Source organism: Pomacea canaliculata, linkage group LG12 (genome assembly GCF_003073045.1).
Source record: "Pomacea canaliculata isolate SZHN2017 linkage group LG12, ASM307304v1, whole genome shotgun sequence".
NCBI lineage: Eukaryota > Metazoa > Mollusca > Gastropoda > Architaenioglossa > Ampullariidae > Pomacea > Pomacea canaliculata.
In genome coordinates, this window is record NC_037601.1 from 11,941,344 (window position 1) to 11,957,980 (window position 16,637).

General features: G+C 35.8%; 2 protein-coding genes across 2 annotated transcripts; one reads left to right on the top strand and one right to left on the bottom strand.

Moving 5' to 3' along the window:
- The first annotated feature begins 11 nt into the window (after positions 1–11).
- Positions 12–6,035, top strand: LOC112576906 (ubiquitin-conjugating enzyme E2 variant 2-like). Its single transcript, XM_025259766.1, has 4 exons — positions 12–79; positions 2,056–2,198; positions 2,567–2,692; positions 3,515–6,035. Exons 1-4 carry the CDS (start codon positions 25–27, stop codon positions 3,656–3,658), a joined length of 468 nt encoding a protein of 155 aa, XP_025115551.1. The 5' UTR covers positions 12–24; the 3' UTR covers positions 3,659–6,035.
- A 324-nt stretch (positions 6,036–6,359) lies between these two features.
- On the bottom strand, positions 6,360–16,472 carry LOC112576905 (cyclin-dependent kinase 10-like). The gene is made up of 16 exons (XM_025259765.1): positions 16,193–16,472; positions 15,370–15,442; positions 14,630–14,701; positions 13,418–13,520; positions 13,135–13,216; positions 12,095–12,162; positions 11,172–11,224; positions 10,840–10,909; positions 10,525–10,584; positions 9,791–9,914; positions 9,467–9,516; positions 9,223–9,312; positions 8,888–8,940; positions 8,421–8,493; positions 7,911–7,971; positions 6,360–7,406 (listed from the first exon to the last, which is right to left on the bottom strand). Exons 1-16 carry the CDS (start codon positions 16,295–16,297, stop codon positions 7,386–7,388), a joined length of 1,158 nt encoding a protein of 385 aa, XP_025115550.1. The 5' UTR covers positions 16,298–16,472; the 3' UTR covers positions 6,360–7,385.
- Between the last annotated feature and the right edge of the window lie 165 nt (positions 16,473–16,637).

The following is a 16,637-nucleotide window of genomic DNA, read 5'->3' on the forward strand; positions in this document are numbered from 1 at the left end:
TTCATTTAACTCATTTATGTTTTCATGACATATTCATACCGAGTAAACAATATGGCGGGTTGTGGGCCGCATGAATACGGTATGATATGTTATCACGAAGTATTGTTTCAGGTTGAAAAATATGTCCAAACAAAATGTGTTATTTTATTGCATATTTTTCATTAAGAAATCATTTTGTATGTTCTATGTTGTAGCCTTTTATTACTTAAACATTGTTACGTGTTTCTTTACAATAAAGTTACGTTTCATTCGCTATGAGTATGACTATTGATATCATTACAAGTACTAGCTCGGAGTCGAACTATTTGTAGCACTGTTAATTTACAGTAGTACACAATAAAAGTATACATCAATCAACCATTAGGCCGTCGAGCGTTCACTTAAAACTGATAACTCTTACAAATTACTTACTGACGGAGTGGCACATGGAACCTCTAAAGCTGGTGTCTTAAATGCGATACGGACAAAGTGTATTTGAGAATTATAACTGATGTACACATTTTTTTCGTGCATATATTGAATTAATGTAAAACATTAGCATTCTTAAAGTCTGTTCTTACGAGCAGTGAACTGTCAGTGGTTCCCTGTGTCCAGGGCTTAGCATGGAAAGTAGAACCCATCCCTCTCCTCCCATACCCATTTTCTGATACATTTATTCACAGATGGGTGGACAGAGGGAGTTTTCCCCACTTCAGTTTTGAATGAGCCTTGAACCAGCAACGTTTTACTAGGAAATCAATTCCTTTAACCACTCTGTGACGAAGCTGTGAAGCCACCCTTAGAAAATGTGTCCAGTGTTAATCTAAACCATATGGTGGCAGAAAGTTGTTAGATCATTGTGGAACATTGGGTATGATTAGTGATCTAGTTTTGGTTTCACTTGAAACATTTTACTATCCTAGTCCCTTTATTATTAGTTTGATGGATTTCTTTTTTTATTTAGAAATAATCTGCTGAATTAACAGTTTATGCTTTTCATTTTTGGTCTGTAGTGTTTTTCCATCATCTACAGTGGGTGGTTGTCAAACACAAGTTTTTGATTTTTGTTTTATTTTGCCACTGTGCAGGCAGAGGTTTATCTTACTAGGTCATAGGATGTGTGTGTTGTTTCTTCAAGTGTGTTAGGTTCACAAAAGTCATTTTGCAAGCAAGAGATAACATGGACTTGTCTGATCTTCTTAAGTTCACTGCATTTCCTTTGGAAGATTCTTTCCTGGGTGTTGATTATGTTTAATTCTGACCAGTCCTTCATAGAATACAAGCATAAGAAACTTGGTACATTTTTTTCTGGTTCTTTGCAGAATTTACTTCTTTCTTCTTTGATGTTCAAACTGTTTACACTCAGAGTATGCATTTCTGTACTCCTGAAGATATTTGCCTCTTTTCTGTTTCCAGAATCAGACAAAATCCAGTGGTAAGCTCATGTTTGCCCATTTAGCATCAGCTTTTTGGAAATCTCTCCCTCTTATGTGATATGCAATCAGCAGATGATAGAGTCTTTCAAAGATGCCCTTAAAACAGAGTTCTTTTAAATAAAAAAAAGAATCCCCAGTTTTAGGCCACAAGTTTCAGTTTGGCTATTGTGCCATCTTTTCTCTAGCTTACACTTTTACCATTTATGTTTCTAGAAGTAAAATTAGTATATATATATAGAAGCCATAGCACTGACATTATTTTTTCGTTGATGATGATGGTGATGAACTAGATAATTTCACGTTTGACAAGAGAAAAAGCGCAAGGTCAAAGCTATCACAAGAGTGATTGTGCAATATTAAAAGGAGGTTACGTAAACCAATGCCTATGATTTGGGGGTGCATCATCAGTTTATAACAGAATCCATGCAAATCAACAAAAAAGAGTACATAATTTCTAATCAATAAGAAATAATTTTTTTTTGACTACTCAGGTACTGAAATATGATAAAAACCACTGATGGTTGGAAAATAACCAAGAAAACTGAAAATGAGTCTCTTAGATCAACAGAATTTTCTTCTATGCTATCTACAATATGGTACAATAAAAAACTAATAGCAGGGTTGCATTCTCTTTATTTAGTTATTCCTCGCAATTTCCGTCTCTTGGATGAGTTGGAAGCAGGGCAGAAAGGGGGTGGTGATGGCACACTCAGCTGGGGCCTTCAAAATGATGATGACATGTCACTGTCAGAATGGACTGGATCTATCATTGGCCCACCAAAGGTCAGTTTTCATTTATTGTTACAGATTGGAGAGAAATCACATTTCAAAATCTGTAGAATGTAATAATTAAAAAAAAAATGTTAGCTATGTATTTATTGATTGAAACTAGTACTGTTTTAAGAAAGCAAACATGCAAAAATCACTACCTTTTCCCTTCTAAATGACATGTATTGCTGTTCATTTTCATTAATGCTGATAGGTTAGTTGTGATTGTGTCTACTCTCCTTTGTCCATTAATAGGAAGTTGGTTCTGTACATCCATGCATCTTAAGGTGTATATTATTGTAATGGAAAGCTAAATTCACGACCATTTACTTTTGGTTGGTACAGATTTAAAACAGCTATAAAAATGTTTTTCCCCCCTGCAGACTGTGTACGAAGGTCGTATATATCAGCTGAAAATGCACTGTGGGGATAAGTATCCATCTGTACCACCAACTGTGCAGTTCCATACACGGATAAACTTATCATGTGTCAACAAAGACACCGGTGTGGTAAGTATTTACTATCGGTTTTTCCCTTTGTTTTTATTTGTGACTGATTTCTTGTCATTGTCTTTGTCAAGAATCAACTTAATTTCACCAAGACAGAAAGATTATTGTTTTTCAACAAGTTTTTTTTCTTCACTAAAGCAAAAGTTTTTGATTTTGCGACTTGAAGGATGGTAAACAGTTGAACATCTTGAAACTATTATATTGGTGGATTTTTACTGCTTCTCTTCCAACGGTTTGTGAACTCATTTTGGTTGTTCAAAAAGGCATTCTGCATGCAATCCAATGAGCAGCCAAAAAGAAAAGACTTTTTCCGATAAGATCTGCTCTGTGACTGGACTTGTGGTGTGGACAGGATCATTTGCAGCTTAGTTCACAGTTTTTTTTTTAATGAATTGCACATGCTGGAGCAGCTTCTTGCTACAAATCTTTCATCTCATAAGGCAATCTGCAGACTGCAGTTTTGCATGCTTTGTTGTATGTGTCCATGTATGTTTATCTCTTTTTCTGTAAAGCACCATGAAATTTCCCATAAGACCAGGATATGGCGTTATATAAGTTTGCTGTATTATTGTTATTATTAAAGATGTCATAAAAGTAGAACATTCTGCATTGACCCACTGATTAGGCTTCAGTAATAGTGCACTTTTCATTAGGTAAACTCATGCTGCTCCAGGTGAAGCGAAAACACAATTCAAAGTGAAGATCTGAACTAGTAGTACATAATGTGCTGGACAGAAAGTTAGTTGTCGTCAAGGTTGTATTTATTGCCTTTCACAGACTATCCATCTAGAGATTATTTTTTTCCTTTCTCTTTCTATCCAGGTTGATCCGAAGAAACTGCCGTGTTTTCGACAATGGAACGCAAACATGACCCTTCAAAGTGTGTTAGCTGCTGTGCGAGATTCAATGCTATTAAAGGAGAATTTGAAGTGTCCTCAACCACCTGAGGGTTCAACCTATTTCTGATGTACATTCTTACTTAAGTATGTGAGAAAAAGTGGGGAAGGGAATCAGGTACCCTCTCTGCATCTCTTGGTAAAATCTGTACATTATGCTTGCTAAAAACTCACTGATAGCTCTGCTTTATGGGCAGGCTTGAGAGCAAAGTCTGCTTACATCTCTATGATCTAGTCCACAACATTTTGTCATTCACTGTCCTTGCAGTTTCCAATTTTTGGTGTCAAATTTAATCAAACAGCTCTGATGACAACTGTATATTGAGAGACAAAGCACTATCAAATGAATGAATTCATGACCATTGCTCTCAGTACTGTCTGTGGCAAAATGTCTATGTGGGCTATGAAAAAAACACCAGACTGTTGAAGATGGCTATGTTGACACATTCTTTTCATTGATAACTATAGCCTGATCGAAATGGTGCTTACTTTCAGTCCAGCCTAGGTGGTCTTTTGAAATACGTATAAATATGGTGCTCTGTGTTTCATGTGACTATTGAACAGTCATGCCTCACAGATAAAACTGATTGCAATATACACAAAAACAGACATTAAAATGATGTAATTCTAGATGATTTTTTTTGGATGAGGGCGGGCAGGGTGTATTAATGTTCACACATATTTTACTTGTTCTAACAGTACTTTTTTAACTTTTAAAAAATGTTTTGAAATAGTGAAATACAAATTATGTTCTGTCTTGAAATTAGCACTCCTGTCAGCAGATTATGACAAGACCTGTTTGAAGCGTTTTCTTTTTCAATAGCACATTTTTAACAATGGTCTTTTGTTGTAAATAATTGGTTTAGTATCTTGTGCTGTTTAAGAGCAGATCTTTGTAAGCTTTAATACAAATCGGCATTTTTTTCTCTCTCTCTTTTTTTTTTTTTCCATCTCTTTAGTCTACTGGTTTGTCTATGTTCAAGGTTATGATTTTTATGCTTCTTACTATAGAAATAGCAAGTAAGCAGTGGGAGTGTTCATCTTTATTTAGAGTTTTGTGTGGCATTTTCAAGCAAAAGCAGCACAGTTGTTACACCATAAGTAGTTTACAGACACTCGCAAGGACTTTTGAGGAAATTGGTCTTGTTTTGTAGAAGTGCATCAGTGTTTTCAGCATACAACTTGATTATCTTTGAACTTTGGCAAATATGCAAAGCGGTAGAAAATAAGAATGAACTTGTCTAAAGTTTCATGCTGTATGGCTTGCATCCTTTTTCATGCCACTGCAGGGTTAGATTGTCGACTTCAGACCATCTGGTGTTTGGAAGTAATCAGAACCACATTCTCTGTTGTTCATATATTTAGGATGAAACCTTTGGACTAAAGATGCTTATTTCATATTTTATTAGGCTTTTTTGTAAATTTTTCTTTTTGCAGCCTCAGATGGTAAGTTGGGTTAATCTGACAAAATGAAGTGTTTCTTCGAGCATTTGTTTTGAATCCTATATGCCACAGTTGTGCCCATGCCTTGTGGTGTGAACAGAATGGGATGACCTTATGTCTTGCAGATGCAATCTTATGTGTTTCACCTGGAAATCACCTTATAATCAATAGTCATAACTGTTAGACATAGCCTTGATATTTAAATGGGTTGCTACTTGCTGGCTTGCATGTCATGATGGAGGTTTTGTTAGGTGTGTGGACATTTATGATGGTGTTCCTGAATGGAATAAAAACTATTATGCCTGGGTCTACCTGCTTGAGAACATGCAGTTGACCCAGCTGTCAAATTGGGCACTTGATCCCATAGAGGGTGGAGGAAGGAAAGGCAGTGAGGGGGAGGAGACGACCTTCACATTTTTGTCTGTCTTTGCTTTGTAAGACTTTAACTCTTCACAGTTAACAATTTCTTTCTTAACCACTCAGTAAATGTGGTTTTTCGACTGTTAAAGAGTTAGAACTCTTAAACCAGAACTGTTAAAGAGTTAAATGTTGCAGTCAAATGTCGATATTCCTTTCCACTGACATCATGTCCCAAATACATTTCAGTTAAGACTGAATATCAATAAATATCAATAAATATCTAGCTACTTTAGGAGGTGGCAAGATTATGGTTTCCAACACTATCATTTTGTGTGGGGTAGCAATTACTTCAAGTTTTGTGGTACAAACCCAGAAGTAATTAACTTAATAATAATTATGCCATTTTTTGAGATTCCACAGTATTTGTCAATAATAGATCCTCACTGTAAAATGCTATTTAATCAGCATTGCTACTTTTTCATTTTTTAGCCAAGCCAAAATGATCAAGAATGCAAAAAAATTTGAAATTAGGCTTTGGTAACTTCTTTATATGATACCTGAAGAAATGACAATGACTATTGCAGATTGTAACAATGTTTTTGGCATGACCATTTATAAAATAAAGTATGGTAAGCCAACACCTCCACTGAAGCTAAATATCTGTCAACGTAAGAGATGATTGATAGAAAAGCTAACTTTAAAGCTTGCAAATGGCAGAAATTCTCTGAATAGCCTTTTTCTTGAAGCAGATCTATTGCCTGTGTTTATCTGATGTCTCTGAATGAGTTGGGATGAATGTAGTGAAAATGTGCCATGTTCACTGGCAGGTTACTTGCTCAGTTGTCAGAAAGTACCTCATTAGCCAATTTTGAAATGATGCATTGTCTCAGCTCATCTTGTGGTTCTGATATTTATAAATTATTTATTGTTGTAATCAACTTCCTTACCTCATGACACAATTCCATAAGTTTGTTGCTCTGTGCAGATTTATTTTCCCTCAAACAGTTACTTTGTTCACTGCATTGGCAAATTCACACACAGAAAGGAAGCTCCATGCATTTATAATTATACCACATCATTTATAATTATACAACATCATTTATCACCCTTTTGAGGACTTTTCCATGTTAATTGCATTTGTTTATAGCAGGAAGCATGTTTAGCAAACTGTTGTCTAAAAGTGTCCAAATGCTGCTTTGAATAAAGAATGAACAATAACATGCATTTATAAAAGCTTTTGAATAGCAATAAACAAATAGATTCCATTTTCTCTAAACATAGATATAGTGCCAGCAAAAACTTTGTGCAGCAGTAGCACAAAGGTGGGAATCTTTTATTTTGGCCAAGGACCATTTGCATCCTTATAATATCATTCAGACTGTAAAAAGTTAACTGAAAACGTCTCTCCCATCATGTACTTGTATGTGTCCTATCCCTATAATGGGTGTTCCTTGCTTGTCCCTCAAAATTTACATTATTACTATCAATATAAATTTATGTTGCCATGAAAAAACTTGGTTTATTGAAGTTTGAATCCTGCCTGCAGTTGCCTGGGCAGGGTCAGATGAAAGGATTGTGGGCCTATTATGGCCTGCAGGATGGATAATCCCCACCCCTACTCTATGTTTATGACCGGATAAGATGCTGCACATATAGGCTCAGGGTGCCACACAGGTATAAGGTTCTCAAGATGCATGCAAGCACTCAAGATGAAGTCAAGATCCATAGTAGGCAGCCCCTCTGTTAGTTTTAAAGGCTGATTTCTGCTGTTGTGTTGGAAGCAAGCTGTTCTAGCTATCAGATCCATAAGAATGAAGAATGTGAAACCTGAGGCATGTGAAGAAGTGTCTGTTTTACAGGATAGGGGTGCTGAATGCCACACTTACATCCTCAGGTATTCTCAACACTCGAAATTCCAATAAAAATTGTCAATGCAGTCTTGCATATCATCAATCTTAGACTTTTGCTTCTGTTTCCAGTTCAAAATCCAGAGATTAATACTTCTTCTTCTTACTCTGAAATGTAAGCAGACACGGCCAGCAAAATATTTTCATATTTGTTAATCACAAAATGTTGCAATTATTTGCTACTAAATTTTGCAGTAATCACCTGTAGCAGAAAATACACATAATACACCATGTCCTTGTCTTAATATTATCTTTTATTACCATGATAGTGTAATTTAGAAATAACTGGTCATCTGTCACGTCCTAATTAAAATATCATTGAGACTATAAGTAAAGAGTCAGATTATGTACTTGACACCTCAATCTAGATGCTGTCGACTAAGGGAGTGAGGGTTGATTCATCGTGGCATGGCAAGAACGTTTGCTAAGGGCATGGAAACAGAACTAAGCAACAGTTCTGGTGGAGGAGATTAGTCTGGATGCAAGAGTTTTAGAAATAAAGTACTTGTAGGCAGCATTGAATTGTATTTTACGAAGATGTTACACTGTATTAAATATATTGCAATGAGTTCAATCTATACCAAAATGTGAAAAGGATAACAGCAGACTTACCAATGGAGGGCCCTTTGATGTCTGACCAAAGTCCTTGAACGAGTCTGAAGATTTTCTTTTTCTAATCAAAACAAAAACAATAACCTTCAAAAAGTAAATAAATAAAAGGCTGCCATCTAGTGTTTTACACTGCCAACAAAGTAAAAATGACTGGAATCTACCATTCTGCATTAAACAGAAAATTGTATTATCAAATATAAAAAATGTAGTTCCCCCTGCGTCCCCAAAACCAACACTATATGCATGAAAGAGGTAAATTTAGTAAACATTTTTTAATAAGCAAGTGATAGGTTTTTTCCCTCTCCCCCACTCCAAAAAATAAAAATAAAAAAAAGCAATCATAGCTAACATAGCAAGGCTGATGTGTGAACTTAAAATGATTAAGCAACCAATGCAACTGTCTGGTTGCAACATTTGATGGTTTGATGGAAACTAAAGCGATACTGGAAATATGCATTTCAAATCTTGCAAATAAAAGCCCATGCATACGAAGCAAGAGGGAGTACTTACACATCTGTATTTTCTTGGTTCTTGCGTTTTAATCGATGTTGGGGAAATGAAGGCATGAACTCTGGGTCACATGCTGAAGAGAAAAAAGTTGACAATAAAAACAATTATACATGTAAAAGACTTGAAGGAAATTGCAAAAATACTGTATGGACAATGCAACTGCAGTGGTTAAAAGTGTTTTAGTACACCAATGTGAAAACGTGAGTTCTCTTAGTGCTACTAAATAAGGTGACCAGACGTTTCGGAGGTGAAAGCGGGACACGTGACGATGATGGTGTCGTCACCGTCAAAGAACGCCGAAACAAGTGATTTTTAAAGACAAGCAGGACATTTGACATTGGGCGTCGCGTCTGATGAGCAGGCGGGACACGAGGTCAAAAGCGGGACGTCTGGTCACCTTATACTAAACAAATTAATAACAAACATATTTTGATCAGTTCAACTGACGTAACATGGAGGTCACTTACGATGTGGCTGTTCCTTGAAGTATGAATGGTCTAAACAATCTTCGGCTGTGGCCCTAAATGTCAGAGTATATAGTTTAGCAACTGTTTGAATTGAGAATATCCAACAATGCCTGCTTTGTAAAAACAATTTACTATTTTTAGTACTAACTCACACTTTTAGTATTGCAGCTATATTTTTTTTTTATTAAAAAGTAGCATCGAAAGTAATTTTCTCTGTGATTGTTACTGCTGGCCAAAATGAAATGAAATACAGGTGGTGGCAAAGTATTGCATATTTCTCATTTAGAACACTCCTAAATAAATGAGGCTGCAAAAATGGTTATTCTGATGCCTACCTTTTATCTGGATCGTACATAAAAAGACCATTCAGAAGCCGAATGCCTGACTCAGACAACCAAGGAAATGTGTGGCGCAAATTGTTATACCTATGGGACAAAAAAAAAACAAAGAAAATATGTAACAATTACAATTATCTAATTAGAAGTCCGAGGTTCAGAATCACATAAAGGGAAGGGAAACATTTAAAAAAATTTAAAGATAAGTGGAAATCCTTTAAATTTCAAGTCTTTTAATACTTACGGTTGTTTTCTGAGTGAAAACTGTTTGAAAGCTGGTAGTTTGGAAAACCCCTGTAGAAACCCAGATTTGTGTGAGAGAAAGATATGGAACAGACATGCAGAAACATATATACATTCATATCCTCAAATGCAGGTGTGCATACATGCATACATATATACATTCATATTCTCAAAAACAGGTGCGCGTAAATTCTTCTGTTGTCTTGTTAAATTTATCTTGGAAGTAGGTGCACTTGTCTAGCACTTACAACTATTGCCATTAACAAGTTTACCATCAAAAGCTGCTAAGCCGAGTTGCACTAAAGGTGACTAAGTGAAAACATACAGGCCAGATGGTATCATTAGGAGTGCCCAACATCTCCATAATAAGTTCAATCTGTTGCAGCTCTGACCGCCCTGGCAAAAGTGGTCGATGAGCAAGCAATTCTCCCAAAATACATCCCGCAGACCTGGCAATGACAGAACTTCCCTGTTTAGTCAGAAGTCATGATAAACTCAAAGGATGTGCTTGATCACATTTTTTAGCAAGTCTATACCATGATATATCCTATATTTGGCTTTTAAAAAAATCTGCATACATATTTCAACTCTGATTATCATGAGCACCATCATATCTTTTTATTTGGTTCCTCTTTGCATTTTCTGTATTTGCTTTTATTTATCATTAGTACTGTTGTTTATTCTTTCATAGTTCATATGTTATTTGTTTGCTTTCCTGTTCCTCATATGCTGTCCATGTCTTGTTCTTAGGGGCTAAAAGCATACTCCATAGAAGTGAGTATGCACTTTACAAATTTCGCTTTTATCATTATTATTATATAAAACTCTTATTAATGTTAATAGCTTATGTCACTGTTTAAAGCAGACATCAACAATTATTTTTTAACTAAGACTCCTTTTCACATGTTTGTCTGTTGAAAAGCGCTTTTGGAATTAACTACAATCAGTACATAAAAGTATAATAATGAGCATAACTGGAAAAGTCAGTGTGCTGAAAGGATCCTTAAGAAAAGAACAGAAACCATCTCAGTTTTACTCAGTAACAGAATTATACTTCACCACATGTCAATTGCTGTTGTGTGAGTTTTGGATCCAAACAGGAGCTCTGGTGCCCTGTACCTGGGAAAAAATGCAAACAAGGTAAAAGTATATATCACTTAGAAATGCATACCTGCAAACCAGTTCAAATCTGATATATTCAACCTTTTAGTAACTTTTTAAAATAACAGCATAAAAACAATGTAAAAGAAACAGTAAAATGAACTGATGTTGAAAAGATAAGTGCATAAAATAAAATAAAAAATATTTTGCAGTCTGGTCAATCTTTATGCAAGCAAATGACCAAATAAGTACAGATGGAAATTTTTCATTTACCACAATGTGACCACTTTTGGTGTCAGAGGTTTCTGTGGGAGGCCATAGTTCCTGGCCAAACCAAAATCAGCTGCAAGGAAATCATGGTAAACAAAGGATGCTTTTCCTTCTCATCTATAAATATATTTTAAAATTTCATAGATGACACTGCACTGAAATGGTGGTAGAGCATCTACATAATGCAAGGATCTAAACAAAGAAATCATCTCTTTCTGTTAATCATAACAAAAAATGTACAAACCCAGGAAGCCTGTAAATATACCTATCTTATTTATCAGTTTATTTTAAACAGTAAATGAATAATTTAAAGATTTAGAAACAAAATCAGTTACCTATTTTGACACAGCCTTTGTCAGTCATCAAGAGATTGGACACTTTCAAGTCCCTGCAGTTAAGAAACCTCAGAAATAAGTAAGAATTTGTTTTGCTGGGCTTAATGTGCCATGGCATTCTAGTTTATTTAACAAACATATGACCAGCTCTACAGTATTTCATGTGAAAAAAAGGTTGTGTATATATACATGTGAATTCATGCACATGCACACGAAAATTTAAAATTTTGAAAACTTGAAAAGGAGTGCAGTTTGAGGGATAGTTCCAGTAGAATGTATTAATCTGGAAAGCTTTGTGTTCAAAAATAAACATTTTTAAATATCTTATTTTAAATGAAATACCTTTTCCCCCAGCCAAATCGAAAAGTCTATTTTAAATGACTTTCTAAGAATACAAGGCACTTTCAAGTACATGCCAACAAAAGAAAGAGAACAAAAGAGCAAAAGGGCTAGTAATTCTTACATTCTCATATCTAGCAGTTTTGATTCAGTTCTCTTTGTTGATTTAGACCACAAAACCGAAGTCTTGAAATAGCATCTAAAATTTTTTGCACTCATATAAAGCAGTCACAGTTAACGTAGCAAGGCTGATGTGTGAACTTAAAATGATGAACCAATTAATGCACCTGTCTGGTTGCAACATTTGTTGGACTGGAAACTAAAGTCATGCTGAAATATGCATTTCAAGTCTTACAAGTGAACGCCCCATAATCCCTCTCACACACACACACACAAATGGAATTCCCCTTTTGACAAATTTGAAATTCAGTATCCACCTTTTCAAGGCCCAACTTTCATCCCCATGCACATGCATACATGCATATGTGTGTGATTGTGAGAAAAAGAGAGCATGTGTGCCTCTTTTTTCTCTCTTGGTTAAAAATAATGCCCAAGTAAGCATTTAATAAGGTCAGCTGACTGACCTGTGAATAATAAAGTTGTCATGAAGGTAATGCAGTCCTTTAAACAGCTGCAGCATGATGCATTTTACCTGCACAAAAATGAAAGAAAATACAGGTGAAGTCACATCTGAATCTTTCTGTAAATACCAAACTGATGTCAGAGATGGGATCAGGCCAAAGAACTAAATGACTTCAAACCAGTGGTCTTGACCCCTATGCTTAGTATGGAGGGGGTAATGTGCAATTAGTCACTGCCACTGCTGATCAACTAGATCCTTACCAGTTTGTGTACAAAACAAAAGGAGGACTGGATGATGCCTGCTTGACTCTCTATAATTTGGTAGCAAGCCATCTAGTATTCTATTCATGGACCTTTTGTCTGTGTTTAAATACTCCAATATCATTCAGCCATACTTACTATTACAATATCAAACACTTTGATAATAAATATTTGATCCCCACAGGGGTGTATTTTGTCCCAACACTGTTCTAAGTCCAGACAGATTTCTCTAATTGTAACCTGATGTTGATTAAGTTTGCTTATGATATAGCACTGATAGTTTGGCTCAAGGAAGAGGACTCACTGGGGAACAATTTCTTTCAGTTAAGAAAATACATTTGTAGTTTGAAGAATGCTTTCTGGTGCTCAGTGTTTCTCACCCACTACATCACCATTTCCAAATGCCACCTTCTGATGGAAACAACTGGTGGCCAAGAAGAGTGCTTTTGCTAAGTCCTTCTTGCCAACTACAACAGCACTCTACTAACAGGGCTAACGGATGTATATTTATATATGTGTTTCTCATAATCAGTGCTAGAGGAAGTGGTGTGTTGGGAGGGGTAAAGTATAAGTGATGGTATGGATGCGTAAGGTGTGACCTTATTTTGTTTGGTTTATTACTTATGGATGCTCCTAACAGAAGAAAATTTCTCTGTTGTGGAGAGAAGTTGACAATAAAACGTTTTGTATTGTATAAAATGGATAACACAGATCTTAAACATCTCCCAGTTAGAAGAAAAAGGCAATGTTAAGTCCAGAAAATTCATTTTCTTTTACCTACCTGAGATTCTGAAAATGGTGCAGGCATATTGTCCAGCAGAGATGCCAGGTCTTGTTCACAGTATTCCATCACAAGAAATATGCTGTAGAAACCACATGGATCAAAGCTGCTTTCTTGTTAAAAGTTGTGTTTTGTATGTGTGAGTGAGAGCCCAAATATGTGTAGTCCTTTTAACAGGTATGTACAAGATGATCTTCTGATGTAATTAATTTACTCCTTTAAATTTATCTGTATGACATATGGTGTGAAAATATTAAAAGTATACTGCCAGAAAACCTCATACCTCTCAAGGCTTTTACCTACTACTACTTCTTTTAGTTCCACAACATTCTGATGACGAAGATTGAGCAGAATGTTAATCTCACGCAGCCCACTTATTGGAATTCCTGCATGTAAATAAAATGTTCTCTTGTACTAAACAGACACATACCTACATTTAACACATAAAACCAACAATGCAAATACAAATATAGTACATGCACTCTCTCTCTTTTTTTACACAAACTTGGGCGGTCCAGTGGTGCACAAGTTAGCACCTGTCACCAATACAGCAAAGACTGGCTGTCCTGGGTTCAGCTCTTGTCTTGGGCACTCTCTGCATGTAGCATCTGTTTCCAGGGCTGGCTGGCTGCCTTGCCGTGATATAGCTTAGTTGCTGGCTCAGTATAAAACACCCATTCCCCCCCGCCCCCACACTCACACGTAACATGCTCTTAATTTCCTACAGAAACACCAATTTTAAAAGGTTAATGTAGACTCCAACATAAAGGTCAGCTCAGTTCCAACATTCTTTAAACTTTCATTAAATGTGTTACTAATTTTATACTAATCTGTGTTTATGAGAAAAAAATCATGGCAGGATGATGTCATTAGAGTACTATGTCAAGGAGTTGACTGTGAATACTACAAGATTACGCTAGTTAGGACAGTCTATGAAACTGAAAATCGGTTCATACAGCTTTTCATAGTTCTTATTGTGAGACAGCTTGTATGTTGTGGAAATATGTAACTATTTGTTCCAATCTAAGAAATTTTCATCAGAGATGAAATAAATCTAGTCTAAAAAATAAGTTTTCACTCTGAAAAATGTTTTAAAAAATAATATTAGATGAGGATAGGGTGATGCGGGTTTGGTGAAAATGCATGAGCAACAAAGTTGCTAATGTTAAAAAAACTGCAGGTTTTTTAATAACTTTTGTAAGCTTTGTTGGTCAGTGTCAATTTAGTTGAAAGGTAACATTTAATTCAGCACAGGACAACCGATTTAACTAGCCATTTTCTCACAGTATTTTTCAGTCCATAGCTGCCTGTGGATCATCAAAGACAAAACAAAATGTCTACAAGCAAAATAAAATGTCTAAGATAGCACTCAACAGTTAACTGAAAAAAAGCCAGGAATGGCTTCTGAAATATTCTAAATTACAGACATGAGTTGTCAGCAAGTTTTTATAAATACGTATAAACACTTCAGACAATGCTTTTTCACAACACGTACCGTATTTTTCCCCATCCATTCTCATTTTCTTCAGGGCAACAATCTTATTGCATTTTGTGTCTCGTGCACGGTCTGCACACAGAATACTGATATAAACTGCTCAGTCTTTTACAAAAAAGTCCAAAATGTATATTCGTATAGCAGCTGTACATAAAGACCATAGCTATAGTTTCTGGTTCAAATGTTTACTCTCATTGAGTTTCTGCTTTAAACACCAACAATTATTGCTTAAAAGTCATGGTTAGAATTTATTGCCTACTGCAGCTCTCATGGCTGCTAATAAGCAGTGCTGCAATTTAGGATACATTGAATTAAAACATTTACTTTTATGTAAATTGATATGAGTAAATATCAATAAATTAAACTGCATGTTCTAGACCAGACCTGGGCAAAGGCCGGCCCGCCTCCTGTCTCTGTCCGGCCCGCCCGCTAGTATATATACTATATATACTATATATGCAGTATTGGATAAAACTGAGTTAACTATATTAGTCAGGCCCTCTAAAACCATCCCAATTTCTCATGCAGCCCCTTGGGAAAATTAATTGCCCACCCCTGTTCTAGACTGACAATCAGGTAGTTATAAGAATTAACACAGTCCACAAATGCACACACATACATGCAAGCATAAACACATACATATACAGAAGCCTATCTTTATAGAGGGAGAGGAAATAAGCACAAACTGAACAGAATTTAGTCTCCCTATACAACACTTATATGAAATGAACATTACATACAAACAACACCATAAGTGCCTTCGCCAACTCTGTTCAACTTTTCAAAGTCTGTGACACTTCTACAATTTCCTGTCTGCAACAGATTAAGCATATGTGTGAAAAGTGTATGCCTAATGTTGATGAAAATGAAGGTTGAGCAAATTCTGTCTCATACACACACATATACAAAAGCTTACCTACTACTTTCTGTTCCGCATCCTCTTGCTGCTCCCCTATATTGTGTCCTCTTTAGTTTATTGAGCCAAAACATTATCATTTTGACAAAATTTGTTGAGCAGTGCAATTGGTTATTGCTGTTGTTAGTTTCATATGTTACTGCTTCAGTGTGTGCAATAATTTGTAATTAAGAGTTGAGAGAGAGAGAAAAAAAGTTGGAAGTTTGAAGTAGTTTATTCAAGGGCAGAGAGAGACAAAACATGAGAATGATATGGAATAGAAGGAGAATGAAAAAGCGAGACAGTTCTTCGTTTAAACAAATGAGAGAGGTAATCAATATTTAAGAAAAATAACTACACTCTCTAAACTAACCTTAAACCTTATATTATGCTTGACTTAGGTAAGTAAGATGCTTCACACTTTCAGAGATGACTTAACTGCATTTCATATTCAGCATGCTCAATCCAAAAAAAAAAAAATCATATTTCTTAAGTTGACTGATTAAACGTTTATTTTCAATGAATGAAATGCTGTTTTGTTGTTAGTGCCTATACTTCTCCTCTACAGTAGTGGTAATAAATGCTTCTATCGATATTTATAAAGGTTCTTGTTTGCAGGTATTTTAAGTAATAACATATAGGTGCTTTATAAGTTTCAAGTCGTTCACCTTATGTTGCGGTGAAATCTCCATCCACTCTCCTGTCAATATAGAAAACAACGCAGACCTGTCCTGCGTTTCTTTTCTTTTGAGGTCCGATTCAAAGTTACTCATTTTTCAATCGAATATTTTAACTGTACATCTACAAGCTATTTTTTCTTATCGTCTTTGTCTGATATCTTGTCAAGACTTAATATTTGTAGGCAAATAACACATAAATCCCACTTGCGTCCAGAGAGACTTCAGCGTGCGATACTTTCCATCAGAGTTACCTCGACTTGGTGCACTCAAACATTTAGTACGCGTGTGTGCGTGTGTTTGTGGGTTTTTGCACTTTGGAGTAGGGCGGGGACGACTCCACCAAGTCCCATGACTGCCATCCATCACGAAAATGATAGTGAATTGCACAAAACCTGAAATATGTGTCAAAATTGCCGACATCACTCACCTTAGT